This window comes from Equus quagga, chromosome 5, assembly GCF_021613505.1.
Source record: "Equus quagga isolate Etosha38 chromosome 5, UCLA_HA_Equagga_1.0, whole genome shotgun sequence".
NCBI classification, from domain to species: domain Eukaryota; kingdom Metazoa; phylum Chordata; class Mammalia; order Perissodactyla; family Equidae; genus Equus; species Equus quagga.
Window position 1 is genome coordinate 40,738,334 of NC_060271.1, and position 25,774 is coordinate 40,764,107.

At 55.0% G+C, this 25,774-nt stretch overlaps 1 protein-coding gene across 7 annotated transcripts in view; it reads left to right on the forward strand.

Annotated features, from left to right (window-relative positions):
* Positions 1–25,774, forward strand: part of CASZ1 (castor zinc finger 1) — a 150,792-nt gene that overhangs the window by 67,909 nt on the left and 57,109 nt on the right. For 2 of the 7 annotated variants that reach the window (XM_046662346.1, XM_046662345.1), the window contains one exon: positions 14,097–14,148. Coding sequence is in view for 4 of the 7 variants with exons in the window: in XM_046662344.1 (XP_046518300.1) it covers positions 25,723–25,771 (49 nt within the window). In the remaining 3 variants the exon portion in view is untranslated. Of the gene's footprint in view, positions 1–14,096; positions 14,149–20,596; positions 20,755–25,419; positions 25,772–25,774 lie in introns of those variants that run through there. The other 5 variants (XM_046662347.1, XM_046662344.1, XM_046662348.1 and 2 more) reach the window with 5 other exon arrangements.

The following is a 25,774-nucleotide window of genomic DNA, read 5'->3' on the forward strand; positions in this document are numbered from 1 at the left end:
CCGGTCTGCAGGTCAGCACTGAAGTGGCGAAGTGCAATGTAGGAAGGGAGATGGACTGGCAAAGTTTTGTAGAAGGTCGGTGACTGACCCTTTGGGACCAGACCCAGTGAGAACCTCCACCCTCATTGGCCACACACAGCTCTGTGGGAGGGGCCACGCCGACAGGTAGTCGGTTGCCCTGTTTCTCCTTGATGCCTGGGTGGATGAGTCCTGGTTTCGAGCTCCCTGAGAGCTGGGAATGGAGGAGATCCTATGAAAATGATGATATGTGACAATCAGTCACAGCAATTAGTGTTTTGGTTAACAGGCCTTTTTTGTTTTCTCTCACCCAGACAGAATGTCACAAATAAATCCTCTCCTGCATTTGCATATTAATTGGATCGGAGACGTCAAGCATCTTTCATTAAAGAAAATGATCTGCATATTTGGAGACATAAAATAGTTATTTTGATGGGTTTTTTTCCTAAGATCAGGGGTGGGGGAGGTAGGTGATGGGAGCAGTGGAAATTGAGGTAGAGTGAAGGCAGAGCCAGCCAGCCCTTCCGCCTGGAGTTAACCCTGTGCAGTCTGGAGTTGATGGGCCACGCTTGGGCAGAAGATCATTAACACATAAATAAATCCAGGAGCTGAGGGGCCCCCAGACATCGAGTGGTTGCCCAAGGCCCAGGAGCCCAGCGTGGCCCCTGTGCAAAAGGGATCCCCACCAGAGTTGTGGGTGAGGAGGCAGAGGGCAGGCTGACTGCTGTCCTGCTGGGCACATTTTCCCAGGGCAGTGGGCAGTGGGCAAGGGGAGTGGTTCAGTGCCCACCTGTGTCTTGGAGCTCTTGGCTTGCTTTGCCCAGCTCTCTCTCCTCCCTCTTTCACCTTGACCCCTGGGTCAGCCCACTCGTTCAGTCTCCTCTCTTCTTTTCCCCTTAGCTTACTCATCTGTGCCCACTTTCTGCAAACTCTCTGACCTTGGGCTTCCCTGTGCCCTTCTCATTCTTTGCCAGCCACCCTCCCTCTCCCCAGATGGAAAGTTTTCTGGGGGCAGCAGAAGCAAAGCCTGGAGTCATTATCACACACACTTGAAATAACCCAGAAAGCTGCTGGGCCCATATTAGGGCATGAGTCCCTGTGGAAAGCTGAGTGAATGTACAGTTTTTGATAGGCAAATGGGACTGCCGCAAGTCATCCTGGTTCCCGTCCTGCCTTAAACTCTAGGTCCTTGTCAGCTGCTTTAGCCAGTGTGCTGGACAGGCAGCAGGGACGCCCTCTTCTAGACATTTCTGAGCTCCCCTGGGCTCTTTGGGGAGCACAGCAAGGAGGCTGGTTAGCAGCATCCAACTTGGTCCCCAGTCTCTCTGCTGTCACCAGCCCCAAAGGCACAATCCCTCGTGCCATATCCTGGTTAGAGAGGTGTTTAGCTGATGCTGCTAATGCTGCTGATGCTGATGACAATGACTGCCACCACTTCTTGCACATAAAAAATGTGTAGACACTTTGCTAAGAGATTTGCACTCCTTGTCTCCCCGAATCCTCACCACAACCCTCTGCGATAGGCACTATCATCGCACACATTTATAGGTAAGGGAACTCAACCTCAGAGAGGGCAGATAACGTGCCCATTGGTGCCTATCAGGGTTCAGAACTTGCAGCCAGAGCTGATTCTTCATGCCAGGCTGCAGGGCCTCTGGGCACTGAGAGCTGACTCCACTGGGTTCTGCTGGCCCTTGAATCCTCCAGGTACCTGTTCCAGGCCTGCCAGAATCACCTGTGCTCTTTGTGTGCAGTTTTGCTTAGGATTTTGAAGTACCGGTTCCTCCATTCTCATACCCCCCGATTCTTGCCTTGTAGTGCCACAGGCTCGTGGACTCAGGGATGGGGCCGTCCTTGAGGCTGTGGCCCAGCTGCCTGGTTAAGCTGTGAATCTGCTCAGCAGTACCCGCCCTGCCCCGTGCCCTTCAGGTGGGCCAGCCTCTCCTTGTGCCTTGGGCTGGGCCTGGGCATCCCATGGAAACCTGTTGGTTTGGTGCTGCCTGCCCCACAGTGCTGCCTCCCGAGGATCGCTTCTCTCGAGCACTCAGATTCTAAATGCTTGATGTGTGCAGCCTTGGGCCGTCGCCTTGAACTTCAGGGTCTTTTCTGTCCTGCCACCTTCTTCCAGTAGCCATGGTGCTTGGCAGGAACGTTGCTCCAGGGTCTAAGGGGAAGGCAGTGAAGTATGGTCAAGAGAACAAGGGCTTTTCATTCAGAGTGAATCAGTGTGGATTCTGGCCTGGCTGTTTTTATGAGCTGTGCACCTTGGGCAGATCACCTTCCTTCTATGAACCTTAGTTTATTCCCTTGGAAAAAGCGGGCAGTAATTCCTCCTGTGGGCAGAGTCTGAGGAGTAATTTGGCTCATATATGTTGACTGCCTAGTCACAGGCCTGGGACAGAGGAGGCCCCTGCAAATGCCAGCTGAGGGGGTGTGTGCTTGGGTCTGCGGCCTACTCCCCAGTGGGTCAGGACTCTGGAAGGGTCTTCCGGGCTGGGGAATGGAGGTGATTGTTTCCTAGAGCACCCGGCAGCTTTGCCCTGGCTCGTCCCTCTCCCACTCCCTGGCCCTCAGCGACTTCGGCTGCTTGTGCTTCTGGCAGGGCAGGTGGGGGCCTAGTGGTCCTTAAATTTGGGGTTCTGGGAGAACCTCCTTGGGGAGCACATGGACAGGCCGAGTGTTTTATGGAGTCTGGGGGAGTCCTGCGGCAGCTGTATCTGTTAAATGCCAAGAAGCCAAGTTGGTTTAATATGATTGTAGCTGCTGCTTTGATAAATCAAAATAATTAAAAATAATAAATTTGATTCTTCAACCAACAGGCTGTGTGTGGGTGCAGGGCCTGGGCTGCCGAGCTAGGGCTGGGGAGGTGGGAGGTGGCACTGGGACACAGGAAGGCCTGTCTTTGTAGGATCATAAATGGGGAGGTGGATGCAAGCTCAGCCTACAGGTAAACTCTGCAAATCGATCAGGAGAAGAATGTCGTTCTCTCAGCAAAGCTGTTGGCCAGCCTGGGCTGGAGCCCCAGCTGGGCCTGCCACTGGCTCTGTGGCCTCGGGCCAACCTCGGTTTCCTCATCTGTCAAATGGGGTGGTAGTTCTGCCCACCTGATAGGGCTGTGTGAGGAGTCAGGGCTTTGTTGAACCCGTGGTCAAGCCTGATGTGAACAGTGGTCAGCCCCATGTCGAGCGGGCCCTTGTGGCCCCTTCAGCCCTGTCCTTGTACCCCCTTTTGGAACTGCTGAGGCTGAGGCGACCGAGTGTGTTCACAGCAACTGAGCACCGTTGCAGGCCCAGCAGCTTACCATGGACTCTTCCTCCAGCTGCCAGCTGCCGTCTCAACACAGGGTTGTTCTGTTTATGAGGACATCCCCTGTTGCAGGACGTGTCTATTGATAGCTCCCGTCTGGTTCCAGAGTTGGGGCAGGAAGCACATGCCACTCCCTGTGGACCTGAGTCCCTGGTCAGGGTTCCAGCAGCTCTGACATGGGTGGGTGGGAGTTGGCGAGGGCAGCCGGCCCCTCGGTTTCCACCCTCTCCCCCGCCCGCCTCCACATCCTCAGGAGCCGTATTTGGTGTCTGATCCAGAAGAGCCTGAGCAGCTGGAAATCTGAACTGAGTGGAGGGGGCAGGGGCTGGTGGGGAGGGAGGGAGGGACAGGGTGTCTGTCTCTTTAAATGCACTTTGTGTCAGTGTGATAAGGAATTTGATGGCTTTATCAGAAATACCAAAGCTTTATTTAGCAGGGTGAGGCTCACACCACTCAGCTCCACACAATCTGCTGATAAATTGCAAAAAAGAAAAAACCCAACATCTCACCAACACCCAGCACAGCAAGGGAGGAAAGGCGAGGCAGGCGGAAGGGCAGAGAAGCGAAGCTGGAAGTTTTGGGGGATGATGGAGTTGAAGGGGGTGGGAATCGGGGGTGGGTACGGTGGGAACTGCAGGGGCTTTGTCGAAAGTGCTAACAGGCAGACATTCTTCCATTCTCCATTGGCGGCCATTGTAGATTTTTCTGTTTTAGGTTAAAAAATACTACAATTATTTTCATTCTTCCAGAGAAAGAGCTGGTTATAGAGACGTGTCGTCCTCCTCGGCTGCTCTTATCTCCTTCCTGTCCCCCCACCAGCCCAGCCCACCCATGTTTTGAGGTGAATCCTCCAGGCCACCCCGGTTGGCTGTGCTGGTGAAGGCAGAGCCAGCGTGGGATGAGGGAGATGTCTGGAAGAATGCAGGAGAGGCTGTCAGGGAGTGGGGAATTGCCCAGTGATGCAACTCTGAGAAAGGGGCTCCCTACACTATTTAATGTGGCCAAGGAAGCTGGGGAGGGGAGAGCTCGAGACAGCCTGTGCAGGACAGGAGTTCATGCCCAGGTTGAGGTCTCTGTCCAGATCACAGGGGCGAAGCTGGAGGGGCTGTGGCATGGCCTTGCCTACCTGCAACATTCCAGGACTTTCCATGCTATCTGCCAGTTGGGTGGCTCTTAGGGAGCCCCTCATCCTGGCCACTCTAGATTTCTTGTGCCTTCTGGAGCCTCAGCCAAATGGCAGACGACATTTCCATTTCTGTTTCTTCTTCCTTGAGCCTTCTCCTTATACCCCGTGTGTGTCTTCCTGCCCCTGTGTTCTCTTGAGGAGGCCTTCCCCCAATCTGGCTTTCTGGTCAGTACACAGGCTCGAGCCCAGCAGCAGTTGGTATTCTTCCTGACTGTCTACACTCCTCTCCTTGCCCTCTGCTCCCTGTGAATCTTCTGAGGTGAGCAAACTAGATTTAAGCCCATGGTCCCCAACCAGACCCTTTCCTATGTGCTATAAAGATTTTGCCCTTCCAACCAGGTTATGCATCTGACTTCCTCTGGAAACTGAGGCAGGTCCCAGCGCTCCGGATCCATGTGAGAGACACGTAGAAAGGGGGTGAGTTGGGTGCTGTGGGCAGTGGAGAAGGAGGCACCTCTGCTTAAGGACAGTCCTGGAGGGCTGTCCTCTGTCTGGCTGCACAGGGTACTTCTCCTGGCCCAGCTGTCCAGTTCCCAGGCTCCTCACTCCTTTCTACTGGCTCCACAGTCTGGCAGAGTCAAGGGCTTGGGGTCCTTACTGTGGGCCCTGCCCATCCCAGGTTTAGGACTGCTTCTGCTGTCCTCTATCCATTGTTCCTCTTGGTGCCTTGCAGGTTGTTGAGGAGGGGAGGTCTCTGCCCACATGGGTGTCCCCAAACGTGGCTGAGGGGCCAAAGCTTTCCAGGGCCCAAGAGCTGCCCCTCAAACAGAATGGAGGCTGGGCGAGGCCAAAGGATGCTTCAGGGGCAGTTATAGGGAACCCAAAGTCAGACTGACCAAAGGCAAGGGTAAGCAGAGTTTGAGAACAACTCTGCACTGAGCACCCTCACCCCGGAGCCGAGGAGAGCTGAGCCTGTGCGCTCTGGAGAAGCAGTGAACCGGAGGGAGCCCCGGCCAAGGGGAGGCCAGCAGGCCTAGTGCCAGAGGCAGGTCAGTCTCAGAGGAATTCCTCAGCTTTAGATAGTGGAGCAGCAGGATTAGCCCAGCTGCTTGGAGAAGGGAAACGCTGGGTGGAGAAACAGGGGAGCTTGGAGGAGAGGGTGGGGGCTGAGCTGACCAGGGAAGGGCAGAGGGTGGAGGAAGCTGCAGAAGGGCCGCAGCCAGCAGACAGACAGCAGGAGTAAATGGAAGTGACAGGGTCAGGCCAGACCTTTGTCCTGCAGCCTGATTAGAGAGTCTGCCCTGGATTTCTGAAACTTTGGGATGTTGTCGGACAAACTGGAGCTTAATTCTGTCAGAGCGCTGGGGAGATTAGAATTGACATCCTGGGAGCACATTCCTGGCTGGGCAGAAATCCAGCCCCCGCTGGGAAAAACCTGTGAAAGCATGGCCAGCCCAGTGGTGGTGGCGGGGGGTGCCCCTCAGCTCCAGTGGCCACTTCAGCCTTGTGGGTTGGAGCTAGGAGCCTTTGGAAGGCTGGGCTCTGTTGCTGGAAGGCTCAGGCCTAGTGGAAAGAATGGAGACACAGCAGAGCCACTTCTGAGTCTAACTCCTGGTTCTGTGCCTTTTCCTAACTGTGCTGCTATGGGAAGACAGCTTAAGCTTGTTGAGCCTCAGTTTTCACATCTATAAAAGGGGACGAGTCTGCCTTCTGGACCCACTGAATTTTCCTTTCCTCTGAAGTTGGAGGCATAACTTTGGGAAGCCGAGAGAAACGGGTCAGATTTTTCTTCATGCTCAGCCACAGCAGAATTGGGCCTGTTGGAGGACCATGAAGGTTTCCCTTGCTGAGCTCCCCAGCATTGGGTGGACTCAGGGAGTGCAGTGTGCATGGCAAACCTAGAGCCCTTGGCTGCAGCGCAATCCAAGTGCCAACCCTACAGGATGCTCCAGCTCAGGCATGTGGAAGGTTCCTGCCCCTGCGCCAAGTGAGTCCTTTCCAGCAGTCAGCCCCCATCAGCTGTGAGAAGCCTGCAGTAAATCTTAGAGATGGCCACATCCCTCTCTAAGAGCTCCTGGGAATCCCTGTGCTCAAACTTAGTGAGCCTGGGGAAGCAATGTGGGTCTACCCTCTGGGAGCTTCCAGTTCAGACCAAGAGATGGGGTTGAAGGACTAGTGAGAGCCAAGTACCATATCCCCAAACAAGGCTGTTTCTGGAAGAAACAGAGTACCCCCTCCCCACTTCTCTTCTGATTCTAATGACTTTTAAATATTGGTAAATATTTTGGCTAATGCAGGCTCTCATGGCAGAGAGCAAAGCTATCTGCAGTTCAGGACCTACAAATTATTTATTAAAGATCTGAGATGCAGTGCAATTATGTGGAAAGAACCCAAAAAATTAAATAAATAAGTAACAAAATAAATAAATAACAGCCACACTGGCCTCTTGAAGGCTGGGGAGCTGCATACATGATTGCCGTCTTGATGAAATCCCCCCGGATGTAATGAGCTGATTTTCTGCTGTTAATATTGCATCTGCTGATGAAGGATTCGTTAGGATAATGGAACGAAGCTAAAATATAAATGACTCCCTGTCAAGAAGCAGCTTTTGTTTGTTGATCTCCTGACAGTTCCCGGGCCAAGGCAGGGGTTTATGTGTGTACACGCATTCAGGAGCAGGCAGGCAGCAGGGGTGGGAGGGAGTGGTGAGGGCTTGGGGGGCCCGCCCCCAGGGCCTGGCTTTCTGGTTGTCCTAGGCTTTCCCTGCAAAGCGGAACTAACTACCCAACCATGAGGAGCCCGAGAGTCCTGGGGGTGGGGAGTCATTGACTCCAACCCTCCTTCCCCATCCGGAGGGCAGCTTGTTGCACCAAGATGCTGGGCAGCAGCAAAAGTTATCTGGGGAGCCTGGCAGGGAGATGGATGGGCTGAGCTGTGTGTGCTGGGATCCACATGTGAGAGGAGACGTGCTGTGTGTGTGCAAGAGAACGGTACATTGGGGATACGGAATCATAGGCACTTGAGTGACATATCCTAAGAGGAGGCCCATGACTGGAGCCATCCTAGGCTTTTCATCTTGTCTTTTCCCTCAGTGGTCACAAAGCACATCTTGTGGAGGCCAGGAATACCTCTGGCAGTAGTGCTGCTCTTGAGGACTAGAGGGAGAGGGGACCCATCTGAAGTTGTGATGGTTCACCTTCCTACCTCCTTGCTTGGCTTTTCTAACACTCATGCTGAGTTGCCACTTGAGGACGTGTTTCTTCTCTCCCCAATTGCTGCTGCTGCTGCTACTTAAGCTATATAATTTTACTTTGTTGTGGTAAAATGCATATAACATAAAATTTACCATTGTAACCATTTTAAACTGTACAATTCAGTGGCATTAAGTACATTCACAATGTTGTGCGACCATCACCAATATCTAATTCCAGCACTTTTTCATCTCCCCAAACAGAAACTTTTAGACGTTGCTCTCCATCCCCCTCTTCCCTCAGCCCTTGACAACCACTAATCTGCTTTCTGTCTCTATGGATTTGCCTATTCTGGGTATTTATATGATTCCATATAAATGGAATCACACAACATGAGGTCTTCTGTGTCTGACTTCTTCCACTTAGCATAGTGGTTTCGAGGTTCATCCATGTTGTAGCATGTTTGAGAACTTCACTCCTTCTTCTGGCTGAATAATATGCCATTGTATGGAAATGCCACATTTTGTTTACCCAGTCTTCTGTTGGTGGACATTTGGGTTGTGTCCACTTTTTGGCTATTGTGAATAGAGCTGCTGTGAACATCTGTGTACAAGTTTTTGTTTGAGTCTTGTTTTCTTTTCTTTTGGACATACACCTGGGGGTGGAATTGCTGTATCTTTCCCTGGCTTCTTTAAGGCAGGGGCCCTGAAAGCCAGTAAGAGGTGATGTTTAGTGAGCACTTCCTATGTGCCAGACCATAGTGCTATGCATTATTTTGATGGATCTTTACAATAGCCATGAGAATGGAAGCTCTGAGGGCTATCTTTGGTTTACCGCTGTTCTCCAGGTCTAGGACAGTATCCAGCACATAGTTGGTGCTCAAAAATATGTACCATATAAACTACCTTTAACATAGGGACTCTTATCCCCCCACTTTTCAGTTGAAGAAGCTGAGGCCTAGAGAGAATAAACAGCCTGCCCCACCAGACCATGTGGCAGCAAGTGACAGAGACAGGATTTGAACCCCAGTCTCACTGCCCCTTCTCCTGCATGCTGTATGTTTTATCTTCCCTGTGCCCAGCACAGTGTCATGCACGCAGTACGTGCTCAAAGAATTCCTGATGATCACTGTGGAGCAGGGATGGGGACAAATCTAGGTTTGATGTACCTGGTGGAGGAGCTGGGCAAGGCCTGGAGCAGGTGTTGTCATTCTGTGCATCTGTCTGGCAGAATGTGCCTGTCTGTTCCAGGAGGCACTGCCTCACCTACATCGAGGCCTGAGCTGGCAAAGACTGGGTTGGATGTTGCCGAGCACCCCACCCAGCACCCTGGAGAAACCTTCTTGCCAGCTCCTTTGCCAGAACCCCTCCTCACCTTGACCTTCGAAGCCCTTGGACAGGGGAAGAGCAAACCCAGCCACTGACCAGGACCTCTCTTCCTAGGAAAAGGACCATCCCACCAGGAAGATCTGAGGCACCTCCTCCTTCAGTGGTCAGGCAGAGCCTCTGGGAAATGGAGGAGTTTCTTCCTCCCATAGGGTCTTAGGAAGGGCCGGGAGCCTGGCTCTTCTCCTAGAGCCCTGAAAGAGTAAGGCAGGGCCTCCTGTCATAATCCAAGCCCCTAGCCAGGCCTATCTCACTTTCTGAGATGGGAAAAGAGAAAGGACAAGCCAGCCATGGGCACCATACAAGGCAGCATCTGGCAAAGGAACTAAGGGCCTGTGTGGGGAAGGTCTGAGATGGAGAGGGCCCGAGGCTGATGTTGAACCAGCAAAGGCTTCGCCAGCTGCAGGACGGGAAAGGTCAGCTAGGTACTTTCCTGCTTTTTAATTTATTTATTTATTAAAAAACATTTCTGAGCCACGACTTGAGAGAACAAGGTGGGGGAACCCCTTTCCTGCCCCCAACTACTAGACTCTCCCTCTTGACCCTCTACAAATTTTTTGGGATTCTGGCCAAATTCCAGCCAGGACTGTGTTTGGAAACCCCCAGAGCCAATCCAGAGGCCTGCTCTGACTCCTGGTGCTAGGCGGCCACCCCCACCTGCCCCGCCTGCCTCGGGGTGCCAGGCTCCTTTCCCTAGGTGGAGACAGGCAAGCCCCTCTTGTTGCTGCCTCATCTAGATCTGGCACCTGCTGGATTGCGGGGCCCTTGGCTCCTCATTGTCCTGCTAAGCACTGTGTAAAACTTTCGGGTTTCCTTTGACCTTTCCGTTTTGCCTAGTTATGCTGCGGCTGTCCACTGACACGCATCCCTTGGCGTCATTGCCGGGGTAACTGCTGGCCCCTGCCTGTGGCCTTTATATCCCAGCCCCGCTCCCCTAGTAGATTTCTATTCTCTCTTTCTTTTCCCCTCTATTTCTCCCTCCCTTTCTCTCCCTCTCTCTCTCTCTCTCTTTTTCCCCTCCTCTTTTAACATGGTTTTCCTAAAAAGTTTTTTAATCAATCAAATTTGAGGCAGAAAATAGGTTTTGTCACGCCTGGTCCCGGGGTGGTGTGGCTCTCACTCAGGCTCCTGACAGCTCCTCAATGCAGGAAGGAGGCCAAACAGAATATTTCTGGGGGAAAGTGCCCGTTTCCATGACACTCCCCCTTGTTGTCTGTGCTGCCCCCCTCCTCAAGCTGCCGGGCTGACATGGCCTCAGCCCCTGTGAAAGGGCCCTGGGCCGGCCCGGGAGAGGGTGTGTGTGAGGATGGGGGAAGGGGGCAGGAGACAGCATTAGGGGGTAGATGGGCAGCCGACAGCTGCCCTGAGTCTCCATGGCCTGAGAGGGTTGGGGAGCAGGTAGGGACGTCAGGGATGAGGAGCCTGGCTTGGTGCTGCATAATCAGCTGAGCCTCATAAATATGGAGCCAGGGAACAGTGGGTGAGACGCTTCGAAGCCAAGTCCTGGATAGTCGGTGGCTCCAGCCAGAGAGACTGCAGATGGATGAGGCCTCTTCAGGTCCTGGTATGCGGGTCCCAGTAGCTATTTCAGCCTTCCCTCTCCCCCTTCCCTCCCCTCTTGGTCTTTTCCTCCACCCACTTGCCCATGGCGGGCCCCCTGTCTACCATCTTTGGCTTCCTTCCTGCCCTCCCTCCACTCCAGCACTTCCTGTGTCCACAGGAGCTTCTGGTCCCTCCCAGCTCCCCCAACCCCCACTTAGAGGTCCCTGCAGTTCCTCTGAGTCTGCCTTCTGTATCCCACTTTCCTTCTTCCTTCTTCCATCTCTGTCTTCTACTCTCTCTTCTCTCTTCTACTCTTCGCGTTCTCTTTTATAATTAATGATTAGTTTTAATTGGTTTGCTTAGGCAGCCTGACAGCAAATTAACAGAAGCCAGCCCAGGGCTACCAGGCTCGGGTGAGAGACCACCGTGCTTCAGAACTGGCCAGGGGAAGGCAGAGCAAGGCTGACTGACCCACAGACTCGCTGCCCTGGCCTGTGGGCTGCCTGGGTGGGCTCTCAGAGGGAGGGTCAGGCCAGGTGCAGTGGCCAGTGGGAAGAAGGCAATAGGATCTTTGCACACAATCGGGTTCTTGTTTGTCACTTTCTCTGTATATTTTTGTTCTTATTCGCCTCCTCACATCCCCTTCCATGTTCTCAGTCATACAATACATTGTCCACATCTTAGAGATTAGAGTCAGGTATAAAGAGGGCAAGGGCTCTGCCTTTAGACAGGGCAAGACTTGATTTCAATTCCACCTATCCTCACTTGTGCCATGAGCCCATGGGGTTAGCAGCTTGACACCTCTGGGGCTGAGATCCTGCTTTTTCATGTGGACGGGAGAGAGCAGGTCACAAGTCTGTTGTTAGCTCAGCTGCCTGCCTATAGTTAGCCACCATGGCCCGGAAGCTCCAGGACCCGGTTCTGTTTCTCATTTGCCAGGTACCTCTGCACAGAACTCAACCTTTTGGTCCTCACTTTTCGGCTCAGAGTACTTAGGATAAAGAACATTGGATGGATGGATGGGTAGATGGATGGGCAGATGCGTAGATGGATGGGTGTAGGATATATGGATGGGTGGGTGGGTAGACAGGTGGATGGACAGCTGGCAAAGAGTAGGTATGTTGACTATGATCCCTGAGCATGTCATTTTTTTTTTCTTCGGCCAGGAAGGATTGCACTTAACTTCAGCCTTCCTGGGTGTAGGGGTGCCTGCTCTCCTCTGTGTTTTCCCACTCTGTACCTCTCCCTTGGCCTTTCAGAATCCTTCCTTAACTGTAGCAGCTTTCTAATTCTCTACTGGGCCCTGGGTATGTGTCCAATCACTCACACAGGCCAGAGGCAGACATCAGGAACAGTGAGAGACAGAGAGAGACAGGAGAATATACCCAGGCAAGAAAAGAGACATGAAGTTGAACTTCTCAGTCCCCTACTGGGGTTCCAGAATGCACCCAGTGCCACAGATCCCACCCAGAGACAGCCTCCCTATTCCATCAGCCAGGCTACCTGCCCTGGGGGCAGATGAGGGACAGGACCCCAGTTCACGTCTTGGTCCCCGTGCGGTAAGCATCTCTCTCCCTCCCCATGGCTCCTCCACTCCTGACCAACTCCTGGAAAGTTTCCTCCCCGATTGTTCTGTGTGATCAGATCTGCAAGTTGCTCTCTAAGCTTCTTGTCACATTTTGACTTAATGAAGTGCAACTGCTGAGGGATTTGGGTTCAGCGCTCCGGTCTCCCGCACTCCCTTGTTGTCAGAAAACAGGGGTGGTTGGGGACGGCAACACTGCGCTGCAAGTCGTTATCATTCCGGTCAGTCTGTTTAACACAAAATTAAACAAAGAACTAATTAGTGCCTCATGAATTAATAAATGCACAGTTGCCAGGGAGGATGGGAGGGGAGAAAAAGGTGGTAGAAGGGAGATACTGGAGTTGTGGAGTTGGGGGGTTTTGGGGGTTCAAGGGAGGCTGGCCAGGGCGCCTTGAGAGATCTCAGGCAGGCGAGTGTGAGATGGATGGGACAGTGATGACGCCCCACTGGGTCCCTGGGCTAGCTGGGATGTGAGCTTTGACAGCCGAGTCCGCCCAGCGCCTCTCAGTGGAGGCTCGGGGTCTCTGTTCCTTGCCCCGTGGCCCAGCCCTGCTTAACCTCCACTTCATCCAGCTTTCCTCTCCGACTTCGACTTCGTCCCTTTTCACTCTTCTGACCTCTGCCCTCTTCCACCTCAGGAAGGCTCCCCCTTCCTCTCTACTGCCCCCATCTCAGTATGCCCAGCTCTCTGCAGACCACCAGCTTCTCACCATCTGGATGAGATGGGCATCAGAAGCCCATGGGGCAGCCCTCCCCAACTGCCCGATGCCCACCAGAGCCCTGTATCTGGCAGGGTGGGCTCTGCCCCCGTGGGCACCCTCCGCTCAGGCAGCCCAGCCAAGGCAGCGAAAGCTGGCAGAGGACCCAGCCCTTCTTAGGAGGACGTGTCAAGTACAATTAGCATTATCTGTCTAAATATGTCCTGGGAACAGGAGGGGGGGGGTGGCGCGGCGGGACTGGGTGGCATTCCGGGAGCCCTGTACAAGGTCACCTCACCTCTCACAATCCCCCCAATCTGATTTGGGGATTACACAGCCTAAGGAAATTGGTGTTATTCCTCTTGCATCATTGATAAGCCACAAATGAAGGAGAGGGGAGAAAAAAACGTAATAAACAGGAAACCTTCCTGAGGATGGGTAGAGTTCTGAGGCCTGGGGGGTGGGGGTGGGGTGGCAGGGCCTGGCTCAGGGGAGGGCAGCTGGGCTCAGGTTGGCAGGCAGAGGGCTCCTTGGGTTTTCTGTCCACATGAGGAGTCTGTCTCATTTGAACCTGGCCCCTCAAACTCATGCTCTGGGCAGGAGGACCTGAGCCTGGCAAATTGCACTAATAGCAATGTAAAGACCCTCGACATTGTTGGACCATTTTCCCTCTCCCTATGTAGGCCCCCAGCATGGGCTGTTGTGACTCATCAGTAGGACCCCAGGGTGGTAGGTGTTGTTGGCAGTCTGTTCCTGGGAGTTGAGGCTTCTTGGTGCTGTGGCCCCTGGTCCACACTTGGCATCTGTCATTTTTATTTTCGGGGGCCAGGGGAAGAGAGTATAGGACTGGGTGTTCCTGTATTCTGTCATTGTCCCCAGGCTCTGCAGCTTGGCCACTGCAGCTCCCCAGGAGCATCCCCACCCACAAACTCTTATCTCTACCTCTGCGGAGGTGTGTGCAGTATGGTCTGACTTTTCTCTGATTGTTTGGGGTGTCCTCAGGACCATATTTCCGCTGTGATCAGCCCCTTCTGCTTTCTGAATATTTTCAAATTCTGGTTGGCATATTCTTAAATGGGTCAAAATCAGTGCCCACTCAATGTGTCTGTATCTTTCACTCCCTTGGCTGACCCTGGAGCATCAGCCCCTTGGCCCATAAGGCAGCAGGGAGTCCTTAGTCACACAGCAGGATGGAGGGCATCCTGCCTTGAAACACTAACAGGGCTCCTCTCTCTCCCTCCCCAGGATGAAGTAACGCCTCTGCTGCAAGAGAGGAGCCTCTAGGACCCGCTACGAGGTAAGGCCTGAGCCCACTCCCTGATCCTGGTGTTCATGCCCCCACTGGGGACCAGTCACCTGGTACAAATGTCACCCTGGACTGGGTCCAGTTGTGCTGAGCACCCAGGGAAGCTCAGGAAGATGGAGACGGGGAATTGGAGCCAAGCTGCCCATTTGAATCTGGCAGGAAAAGATGGCCCCAGTAGGAGTGTCTCAAATTGGCTCTTAGGCTGGAAATGGGCTGGGGACATGTGGATCACAGACTTTGGGCATGGAATGTGTTCAAGGCAGCGTAGGGCAAAGGGGCATCTATGGTGTCAGGACTTGGCTGCCCAGTGGTACCATGCCCAGCCCTCAGCAGCGTCATCTGCCGGCTGTGGCAGCTGCTGCTGGCTCTACCTGGAAGCTCTGCTTATAGCTTGTGCTTGGGGAACATTGTGGACTTGAAAGCCCTAGAACTCCAGCCCTGCCTCTCTCCGAGGAGGTTGCCAGCCCCCAGTGGTCTCCTCCTTCCTCCCTGAGAGGCTAGCAGGGAGGAGGCTTCTGGCCCTGAGGCTGCAGTCCTGCCTTTCCCCAGGCCCAGGGCTCCCCTAGCCTGGCCAGGCCTTCACAGGCTGTCTCAGTCCCCGGGTGGCTCAAGGAACCTGGGGCCACCGGGCCTCGGCCTCAGGCAGCGCCGTGTCAGAGGTGACCGGTGGAACGCCAGTGTTATGTAAATAGCAGGGCCTGCCCGGCGGGCTAGCTGGCTGGCTATAGCCATCCATCATCCGTGCTCGGCGGGGCGGGGGACAGACACGGCACCGTGCGCCTGGCTCCAAACCTGTTTGTTTTCTCTTTGTCTCATGCATTTCGGGGGCCCGGCTGGGACCGGCTCTGGGTTTTGTCCTGCTGGCCCCCTCCCACAGGAGGATGGGGGAAGGGAGGAGATTCGTGAGACTCCCACCGCGGCATCCCTTTCGGACTTCAAAGGCTCCCCCAGCATTGTCTGTGCCGGCGGGCAGTGGCCCTGAAAACGTGATCAGAGGCGGCCGGTGTAGGGCAGACCCGGCCCGCGCCCTGCGCTCTCTCTGGGGCCCATAGATTCCTCCCTTTGCCGCCAGCACCACCCTGGTTACAGCTCTGCTCCCCGGGCCTCTCTCCTCGCCTTTCTCTCCCCTAGTGCCCCTTCTGGCCAGCCTGGCCCCGCTGCCCCACTCCCATCCTCTCTTAGCCACAGCCTCACACCTCTCATGGCCTTGAGACTCCTAGAATGTTGAGAGCTGCATGTCTCCATCCCTCCATATCATCCATGAGAATCTGAAACATAGTGAAGGACTTCTTGGGTTGTTGGGAGCTGGGACGGACCAGTTCCTGGACATCTGTTTCCCATGCCAGCTCTTTTCTCTTTCCTTCTTTTTCTCCACCCTCTGCTGGTAATGAGAACATTTCTCCTGAGACCTCTGCCCAGCCCTTCCCTCCTCCTCTTGGCAAGGTCCAAATTGGATACCTCTGTCCCCAGGCAGTGGGAAGGAGTCCGGCATCCCGGATCCTGAAAGTCAGCCCTAGGTGCTTCCATTGTCTGGAGCCAGGCTTGGCAAAGTACAGCCCTCCAGCCAAATTTGGCCCACTGCTTGTGTTTGTAAATAAAGTTTTATTGGAACACAGCCACACCCACTCATTTGCATATTGGTTATGGCTGCTTTCCCTCTGCAATGGCAGAGCTGAGTAGTTACAACCAAGAATATTTGGCCCTCAAAGCCTAAAATATTTACTCTCTGGTCCTTTACAGGAAAGGCCTTTTAAAGTTTGCTGTCTCCTGCTCTGGAGGTTCTGGCTCCTGCCCTCTGCTTTTTTTTTTCAAGCGGAAAATATATATAACATGAAATTTACCATTGTAACCATTGTGAAGTGTACAGTCCCCAGCATTAAGTACATTCACAAAGTACAACCATCCTCCTGCCCTGTGCTCTTGTCTTCCATGGGTTTGCTCTGAGGGACCCCGGACTGCTTGCAGTCCTATTTGGGGCCACTGTCTCCTTCTCTGCTCTTCTTGGGATCTCATCCTTTGCTCAGTCCTACCTACCTAGAAGTCCCAGCTCATCCTCCCCTCGACAGCCACTGTTTCCTCAGAGCTCTTGTTCCCAGCTTCTCCGGAGCCCTGCATCTCTGTCCTGTGGCCTTTAGCAAGTTCTCAGATCTACAGTTTCCTCTTCTGTCAGGTGAGCAGAAGAATATCTACTTTGCAGAGTTATCTGACAAGTGAGTGAGTTAATGTAGCTGAAGGTGTCTAGCCTGGGGCCTGTCAGGTAGGAAGTGGCTGTGTTCCCTCCTTCTCTCATTCCTTTTCACCTCCCAGAGCCTGGGTCTCCCCCATACATGTCAGAGGTAGCAGCCATCCCTGGGCAGGTCCCACTGAGATCCCTACCCCTGTCCCCGGACCTCTGAGTCTGCCTTCTTGGAGAAGGTGAGGCCCCTCTCTCCCGTGGGCGCCATGGAAGAAAATGCCCCATGGGTAGTGACTGGGGGTCCTCGGAGTTCTCAGATCAGTCCTGGGTCCTCCACATCTGCTGCAGGGCCCTGGGCAGTTGTATAAGCTCTCTGAGCACCAGTTTCTCTATCTGTAAAAGGGAGTCCTGACCACCACGCTCTCTGTTGGCAGGTTTGTTGCAAGAGGAACTAGGATGCTTGGGGGAAAACTGTGAAGGTTGTGTTCATGGGTGCTGCTGAGAGTGAAGCAGGCCAAGGGAAGAGTCTGGGTCTGAACTTGGCCCATTCTAGGGGAGGTGGGATCCAGGTCACAGTTCTGGCTGAGAAGGCCATGGAGGTTACCAGGTGGGCACTCGCTCTGCATAGGGGCAGGTACCAAGGCTGCTCTGACACATTACCAGTGCTGTGAGCTAATCTGGGAGCCAGGCTCCAGGCCCTAGAGGAAAGGCTGGCAGGGAGGAGGAAGGAGGAAGGGGGAAGGAAAATGAAGCTGTGCAGCAGTCAGAGGTCTGAGATGAGAACTGTGTCCCTGCACAGTTCCCTGGCCACCGTCTCCTGCTGCTTCTGCTGCCGTCTCTTACTGTCCTCTTTTCATGGGCTCCTGGCCTTTGGTATATCTCTGTTATCTTTTCCAAGCCTTCTCTCTGCATCCCACTAGTTTCTCTTCCTCCTTGCCTTCCCACCACCCATACTGCCACCCCCAACTCCATGGCGCTCTCTCGCTCTCTCTCTCTCCTTTTCATCTACTCTGAAGGCTTTACTTTACTTCCTTGTCACCCTAATTGATTGCATTAACCTTTCAGCGTATTGGATTTCCTCGGCATCGTGCAGAGAGCCCTGCGCAATATGCTTATAATCTGAGCCATAATGGACAGTTTGCAGTCAACAAGCCCCTTCTCCCATCTCTGCTGTCGGTCCCATTGACATCTCTCTTGCCCGGGCCACCATGGCCACTTCCCCCACCGGCAGGGGTCAGGTAGTGAAATGGGGCTGGGAGGAAGCAGACAGCTTGGACCCTCCAATGGATTTCCCTGCCTCTCCCTTCCTCCCGGCGCTGCCCACAGCCCTGCTTCTGCTTTTCCAAGCCCCCTGGCCCAGGTCCTTGCTAGGCCTCTGGTCTTCGTGAGTCCTCTCGGCTCAGCTTTCTGCTCCTGGGACTCTCTGCCTAATGAGTGGCTGATGCAGCCAGCTTGGATTTGGGGAATAAAAGAGTTTCCTGGTTTCACCAGATGGTTCTCTGAGCAAACCGTAGCTCCCTCACTTGCCTGGGAGGCTTTGGGGAGAGATGATGGTGACCACTTCAGGAGGCAGAGGGTGGCTAAGAGGAAGAGTCTGAGATCTCTGGGCTTGTCTGGCCTCTGAACCAAACAGAGGCCTCTGAGGACCTTCTGGAAGCTGGGCCCACTCTGGAAAGGGTGTGGCAGCACAGGGGAGACAGAAAGAAGGGGATCTGCTTAAGTCAAGGGAAGAAAGACAAAGACTGTGCTAGGGCTGGCCGTGGGTGCTTGAGGCCACAGCCGCTCTCTCAGTGGGTGAGGAAGTGGGCCTTCGAACACCTGGTTTGGACCCTGTCTCCCGCATTGATCCTGGGATTGTGCGATTCAGGTGCTTGGTGGGAGATGTCTCAGAGTCTCTGCTTCCTGAAATCTGATGTTTGGCAGTAGCTTTGAGCAGACCCACCTGCCTTCGTCAAAGGGAGAGAGACTTGATACAGGTGACAGGGCGATAGGCTGGAGAGAATCCTCTGTGGGGCGGGATGGCTTGGCCTGGCATGGGAGTGGGGGTGGGGTGGCAGGAGAAAATGAGATCTGGCTTCTCAGGTTGGTAAGAATGGGCTCCCTTGGGTGGGTTCCCAGATGGGCACCTGTTCGTCCAGCATCAGGCAAAGGAGCCAGCCCATGCCAGCTGCCTGGTCCTGGGAGCTCAGCGAGTCCTGGCCCCATAGGTCCTGGCTGCGGCTGCTAGCCCTCAGACCCACAGCCCAGTCAGTGAGTCTTCATTCACAACAGGATGGATGTCGGGTTGAATACATTAGTGTCAGGCTGGAGGAGCAGGATGGAAGCTCCCCTTAGCCCTGGTGGTACTTCTTCTCTCCCCTGCCCTCTGCCCATCATCTTTTCCTTCTGACTCCCCCCCCCACCCCCACCCCAGCCATCACTCCATCACTCTGAAGGGCAAGCTTTGGCAAGAGGGGGCCGGACCTAGGTTCTTCCTATCCTCTCCCAGGAATTTTGGGGGTGGGCAGAGGGCACAGCAGGGGGAAGCCAAGCAGCGAATTAAAGTTTGGTGATTGTCAGTGTCAGGAGAAGCTAAATAACCCTGTAACTAGTATGAAGGTGAATTCACGGTCTGCTGCACATGGAAAATATGAGTGTTCTGTGAGACGGGGAGAGTGAACGGCAGAGTCTGCCTGCCACAGTGGGCAGCCTCCTCTCCAGGGACCCGGGCAGGGAGGCAGGAGGAGGGCCATGCACTCTCCCATCCCTGCCAGGGAGCAGCCACCCAGGAGCCTCGACCAAGTATTGGGGGTCCGGAGGGGGTGGTGCTTGACAACCTGCTGGCCCAGCACCAGGGACCCAGGTAGACATTTGTAAGCACCCAGCAGTATACATTCAGGAATACCAGCCCAGGCCCCAGGATGCCAACCCACCCGCCCAGATCCATATTAACTGGTAATCCTGATTGAGCGTTTACTCTGTGCCAGGCTATGTGCTAGGCCCTTATGACAACTCTGTGCAGTAAGTGCTATTATTCCTCCTTTTTGTCCCTGCTTCTTTATAACCACTTTATTGAGATATAATTCACATGCCAAGTGTACAATTCAGTGGTTTTTAGTATATTTACAAGGTTGTGCAACCATCACCACTATCTAATTTTAGAATATTTTCATTACCCCAGAAAGAAACCCTGTATTCATTAGCAGTCACTCTCCATTCCCCCCACCCTCTGCCCTAGGCAATCACTAATTATTATTCCCTTTGATGCTGAGAAAATGGTGGCTCAGAGAGGGTCAGTGACTTGATTAAGTTTGCACAGCCAGTGAGTGATAGAGCTGGGGTTTGAACTGAAGTAGTGGGACTCCAGAGCTGGTGCTCCATGAGGGACTGCCTGATGTCCTGGCTGTCCCTCCCATGTGCCCAGCCACATGTTTCTAACAGCATGGGCTCAGGCGCGTATGAGCACCATGCAAACACATAGACCCAGCTGGCAACATGCATCTCTCTCTCCAGGTACACTTGCGATTCCATACAGAAAAATGTCACACCCCTCAGAAGGACAGCCAGCCTCCCTCCTTCCCCAGCCAAGCTCCTGGAGGGAGGGTTGGCACAGGAACCAGCAGCAATGGGGACGCTTAAGTAGCCAATGAGATGTAGCTGGTTTTGGAGTTTCAAAATGAGAAATCCCCCTATCTCCTGTAACTGATAATTGTAACCGAAACAAAATGCCAGCACAACATTCCAGAACAGGTCCTGCCCAGGTTGGGGCCACAGGCTGGGCCAAGCCCATGGGGCCGCAGGACCAGCTCAGTTCCCTGCATCACGCTGTCCCTTTCCTTCCATCCTCTCTGACTCTCTTGCTTCTGTCCTGTCGTCTCATCCTTTTTCTTCTCAGCTGCCCCTTTCTTCTTCACACTCCCACTTTCCCACCCCAAAACCGAAAAAAAACCAACCAACTTTTGTGGCCACACTCTTGGACTTGCAAAATTTGGGAATTAATGTGAAACTGTTTCTGCCTCTGATAAGAGATAAATATGAGGAGCAGAGACAAAGGGAAAGGGAGACAGGAGAGACTGAGTCTGCTGGGTTTGGTTTGGGGTTTTTTCCTCCTTCTTCTCTCTCCCTCCAAAGCGGAGGATCCGGCCGGGCCAGTTTGGATATTTATTAAGAAAAAGCCAAAGATAATTAACTTTTTTGTTTTTGTTTTGTTTGCGGGTGCCTCCCCTGCTGGCACTCCTGACTGCCTGGCAAATTAAACCTGCTCCCTGCTCCCTGGGTGCTGGGCTGCCGGTAACTCTGCTGCTGGCTGCCCTGAAACTGCCAGGCCTGTCAGCTGCCCACCCAGCCACCTAACTGGGGTTTCAGACCTAGGGTCCCTTTATGCCACCACCGATGCCACCTCCCTAGGCTCTTCTGACTCCCAGCACAGCCTTTAGAGTGGGGTAAGTGGCCTGCGGGGGGTGAGAAAGGAGGGCTGCTGTTGGGGTTCTGGCCAGCACTTCCCTAAAAGGAGATGGGGTGAGAGAATGAGCTCTCCCACGGGGCAAGGGCAGGCCTTCTGGCCAGTTGAGGGCTGGCAGCTTCCCCGAGGAGGGTAGGGAGAACAGAGAATGAGCTGGAAGTGCAGAGAGACGCCAGAGTTGGGCCATGTTGATCCCCAGCTCTTCTCCCAGGAGGCTGGGACGCTGCCAGGACTCATGGCCCCTGGGAATGCTCTGGAGAAGACTTGGGGCCCCAGAGCCATCCTGTGATATCTGTCCACCCTCAACACTGGCCTCTGTCCTACTCCCACTTCCGACCCAGCCCAGGCTGTCTAGGGGCCCAGGGGGGTGGCTGAAGAGCTGGTGCTTGGGTAAGAAGCTGGCTGCCTCTGCTCTGCTGCCCCAGAACCATGCAGAGCCCTGAGGCCAAGCTGTGACCTCAGCCCAAGCCTGGTCCATGGGCCAACAAGGTGGCCATTATAGACCTCTTGAGGGGGTAGAGAATGGAGGGCATCTCAGTAGCCAGGACAGCCAGTGAGGAGGGTGGATCCTCTCTAGGGGCCAGCCCAGCCCCAAGCGGCTTGGGGTTGGAGGTGTGGTTGGCCCCCCTGCTAAATTAATATGCCTCAGCCCCTCCCCTGATGGGGCCCTCTCTTCTGGCCCCTGGCTTCGTCCCCAACCCAGCAAGTAGGCAGCAATGTGAGGTCCTTTCAGATGGGGAATCTGCTTTGGAGCTGGGCACAGAGAGGAGGGCATTTTTCAAGGATTTGGCTGGCCCCCTTTTTTTCTCTGAAATATAAGGATGTGCAATTTTTTTGGTTTCAATTTAGCATTGGAGAATTTTATAATTTAGTAATTAAAATCTCTGATAGGCTTTAGAAATTGCGGCTAATTGAATTTAATGGGAAGATGATTTTCAATTTTATTTGATTACCGGGACCCCTGGCATCGGTATTTATGGGAAAAAAATGGGAAATGTGCTGTGTGGGCTAAGATGGCATAATTGAATTAGGGATAATCGGATTTCTCCGTCATGAATTTCACTATAATTTTCCTATAATTTTCCATTAGATATCTAGTTTACAAATATTCACAAAGAAATGAAGCTCTTTCGGAATGGAGATTGCTGGCTAACAGGATTACAGGGCCGAGCGTGCGGCTGTGCCAGCCCCGATCCCGCCATAATGCAATCCCTGTATCTGCCTTACACTTGGCTTGAGCCTGGCCTCAGCCCCTTGCTCCGCCACCCACTTTGCTGCTCCCCTCTGCCCTTTGTTCCTTCTTTGCCCCTGTTTACCTCCTGCCCTGACACTATGGCGTGCCCTGCTGGCCGACTACCCCTTCCCCATGCCACGGTGTCTGGGCTCTGCCCTGCGTCCCCACTATGCTTCCCGTCCACACTTGACTTGCTCGCCACTCTCCCTGACCCCCTCCCTCTGTTAGCCTGGGGAGTGCACTCACACGCAAGCACACGGACTCCCTCGCAGGTGCGAACATGCTTGTTCACATGCACACACAGTCCTTTGGCCAAGGCTTCTGTGCGCTGGCCCAGTCGCCTCAGAGGGAACCAGTTTATTGGGATCCTGGGGTGGAGTGCAGGAACAAAAGGAGCTTTGTTCAAGTTTATGTGAAAGTCACAAATTCAAAATGAGAGCAGATAAAGCATGAGATACCTGGTGTGTAAACAGGCTGGTGAGTGAGAAGGCCCCAGGCTCGGGAGGGAGAGAGGATGAGTGGGCAAACTGGGGGAAGCTTGCCTGGGGAGAGCTGACGGTTTTCCCTGGGCTCATGTGAGGGGCCTGATGGGTGGGATTGTGTGCAGGTCTCCACTTTTTCTCTTGGGGGAGAGGTGGGGAAAGGAGGAGCTAGTGGCTCTGGGCCCATGGCCTCGAGACCAGGAGGAATTGTGGCATTGGGCTTTCTGTCCCCCAGGTCTCAGGCACAAATGTCCTCACTGTGGCCTGGCCTCAGTGTCTAAGAGGTGTCACCACATCAGGGTACTTGAGGCAAAAATGGGCCATAGCCTCAGAGATGCCAGAGTTCTGGGCCTCTCCTGTTCATAAGAGCACACACCCAAAGAGAAAGAGAGAAATCTGGGGACCGCTCCACTACACAGCCCCTGACTTATACCCCATGAGCTCCATGCCTCAGCTTTCTTCTCTGACCGTCTCAAATCATAACACCAAGATGGCCTCATTTTCTGCGCCTCGCTCGCCTGTTCCCCTCCACAAAGCCCCCTCACTCTTGGGCAGGGCCTCTTAAACCTGCAGTGCCTGATGTGGCCCTGCTCGTGGCCGAGCAGAGGCTCTCCAGGCAGCCCACACCTCCCTCCACCATGACTGCGCTTGGTGGGACCCTTGAGCTAGCCCTGTCTGCTTCCTTCCAGCAATCTTAGCTCTGTCCCTTCAGGCATTCCTCTCCAGCTTTTGTCCACCAGAGGCCCCAAAGTTACTGTGCAGCCAATCCAGTTGGCCTTGCCTAGGTAACTGGAAGGCATGCCCTCCCATGCCCTGACCATCATCAGCAGAAGCCCAGAGGACATTCCGAGGCAGCCAGCTGGCCATGTGGGTCACGTATGCAGGGAGCTCCCCATACATGTGGACATCCTCAAATGCACCCAGATATCAGCTTTCCACCCCTATGTCTTCAGGCCCAGTTGCCCAGATGGGGAAGCAGACACTAAGGACTGGGGTTTGGGATTGATTGCCTGTTATTACAGCCCAAAGCTGTAAGCCTTGCTTTGGGGAGTCATGGGTGGGAATCCCCAGAGGCATGTGTGTACCCCAGAGCAGATTTGGACGCAGAGATGCCTCTCTGAGATCCTGTGTGGGGAGCAGAAGCTCATGGTCCCCTCTGCCTGGTTGCCCTGTGCCAGCAGTTGTACCAGCCTCTGGGTAGCACAAGGCTTGGTTTAAGGAGCTCTGCTCCCTTATTCAGGGTTTCAGGGGCAGGGGACGCTCAGTGAAGCTTCTAGGCCTCTCCAGCTACTCTTCTTACATAGGGATGGGGCAGGCCTGAAGGGTGGAGGGTTGTGTGACAGCCAGGAATGGGGTTTGCCAGGAAGGCATCGGGCCTGGCAGTTGAAGAGGGAAGGGATGCTAACCTTCTCGTGAGGTCATTTGGGAGGAAAGAGCAATCAAGAAAAAGAAGAACAACAAGGGGAAGGTGGGAGAAAGAGTAGATTCTTAACTGCCTGACTTCTTTGCCTGGAGGCCTCCTTGGACCCCTCCCTTTGCAAAATACAAATATTGCAAAAATAGGCCAGCACCATTTTGCTGAATGCGGCCCCAAGCCCAGCGAGAGCCCGGTCCTGTTCTCCCCTGAGTGAAGGCCTGGGGCCTCCGCTGACTCCAGGGAGGGGAGGAAGGCGGCCGAGTGGGCACAGAAGGGACAGAGGGAGAGCTAGTGACAGCTCCAGGTACTTCAGCAGCAAAACTGCCCACGTTCCCGCCGGCCTGGCTGCCTCATTCCTTGACATACACCCCCAGTGGGTAACTTGGGTCACTAAAATTTAAGGAATTTCAACATGGCTACCCGCAGCAGGGACGTCTGGGGACGGAGAGCCACCAGAGCGCTTTCTCTGGGGGAGAAGGAGGAGCAGCAAGGAGAGGAGGAGGCGCCGTGGTCCCGCGATGAGCCGGCAGGCAGGGAATGCGGCCCTTGTAGCTGTCGGAGGGGCAGGTGGCAGGACGTTGGCCCCTTGGTTGAGGGGTGCCTTGCCGTCTGCCAGGACCCTTCGTGGGGCGCAGCAAAGACAGGAGGGCGGGAAGGAAGCCCAAGTGAGGGCGCGGATCTGTGGTGGGGGCGCTCGGGGGACAGGCTGCCGTCAGGGTGAGGGTGGAAGCAGGCGCGGGGCTGGGGTGAACTGCGGGCAGGAGGAGGAGAACGGCGGGAGAGCAGGGGCGTGCGGGGGCCCGGGTCGGCCCGGCGGGGAGGGCGCCAGCGCCCAGGGAAAGGCAAAGCCAAACCGGAGCGGCGGAATCCGGGGCTCCCCGCACTCTCCTGAAGCCCGCAGCGGCCCGGGGAGCGGGGCAGCGCCAGGCCGCCGCCCGGGCGTCTTTTCTCCTTCAAACTGAAAAAGCGCCGCCACCACCACCACCACCACCACCGGGAGGAGACTGGCCTATGAGTGGTACCCCAACACCGCGAGCCCGGGGGCGCCTGACGGGGAGCACGGGGGCGCGCGGCTCGGCCCCGCTGCGCTCACACCTGCGCCCGCCCCCGCGGAAAAGTTTGCGCGGCCGCACGCGCCGCCAGCCCTCGGCCGGCCGGCGCCTGTGAGCGAGTCCGCGCGCGGCCGCCGTCGAGTCGCGCTCGCGGGGCCCGAGCGCAGAGGGGAGCCATGCGGGCGCGCGCCCGCCGGCGTCCGGCCGGAGTTGGCGCGGGGCGCGAGCGCCGTCCGCCCGGCCCCGCTTCGGCCGTCGCGCCCCCGCCCGGCCGGCCCGGCCTCGGGCGCCGAGTCCCCGCCTCTCTGCTCGGAAGGTTTGGGGAATCACTGAGCCAATAAGGCCGGCCGCCCGGGCCGGTGCGCTGAGGGCGCGCGTGCGTGTGAGGGAGCGAGGGCGGCGGCGCGCGCGTGTGTGAGGGAGTGGGGCGGGGGCGCGCGCGTGAGGGAGCCGGGCGGGCGAGCGCGAGCCCATTCACTCCGGCATCCCGGCGGGCGGGCGGGCGGGCAGGCGCGCGCGGGCGGGCCGAGCTCTGCTCTTTCACCTGCCGGGGCGGCGCGGGCCCGGCCCGGAGGAGGCGGCGCCGCGGCCGCCCTGCCAATCACCTCGGCGCCTGGCAGCACCCCCGGCCGCTCCCGCCCGCCCGCTCCCTCCTGCCAAACTGTTACCCTGAGTGTTACCGTCAGGAGCAATGACATCAGGGCTTTAAAACAACTTGTTATTCGGGGAGTAATCAGTTGCAATTAGGCATTAATTAAGTATTATGAAAGTTGATTATTTAAGTGAATTCGGCTTTCGACTCTCCGACTATGGTG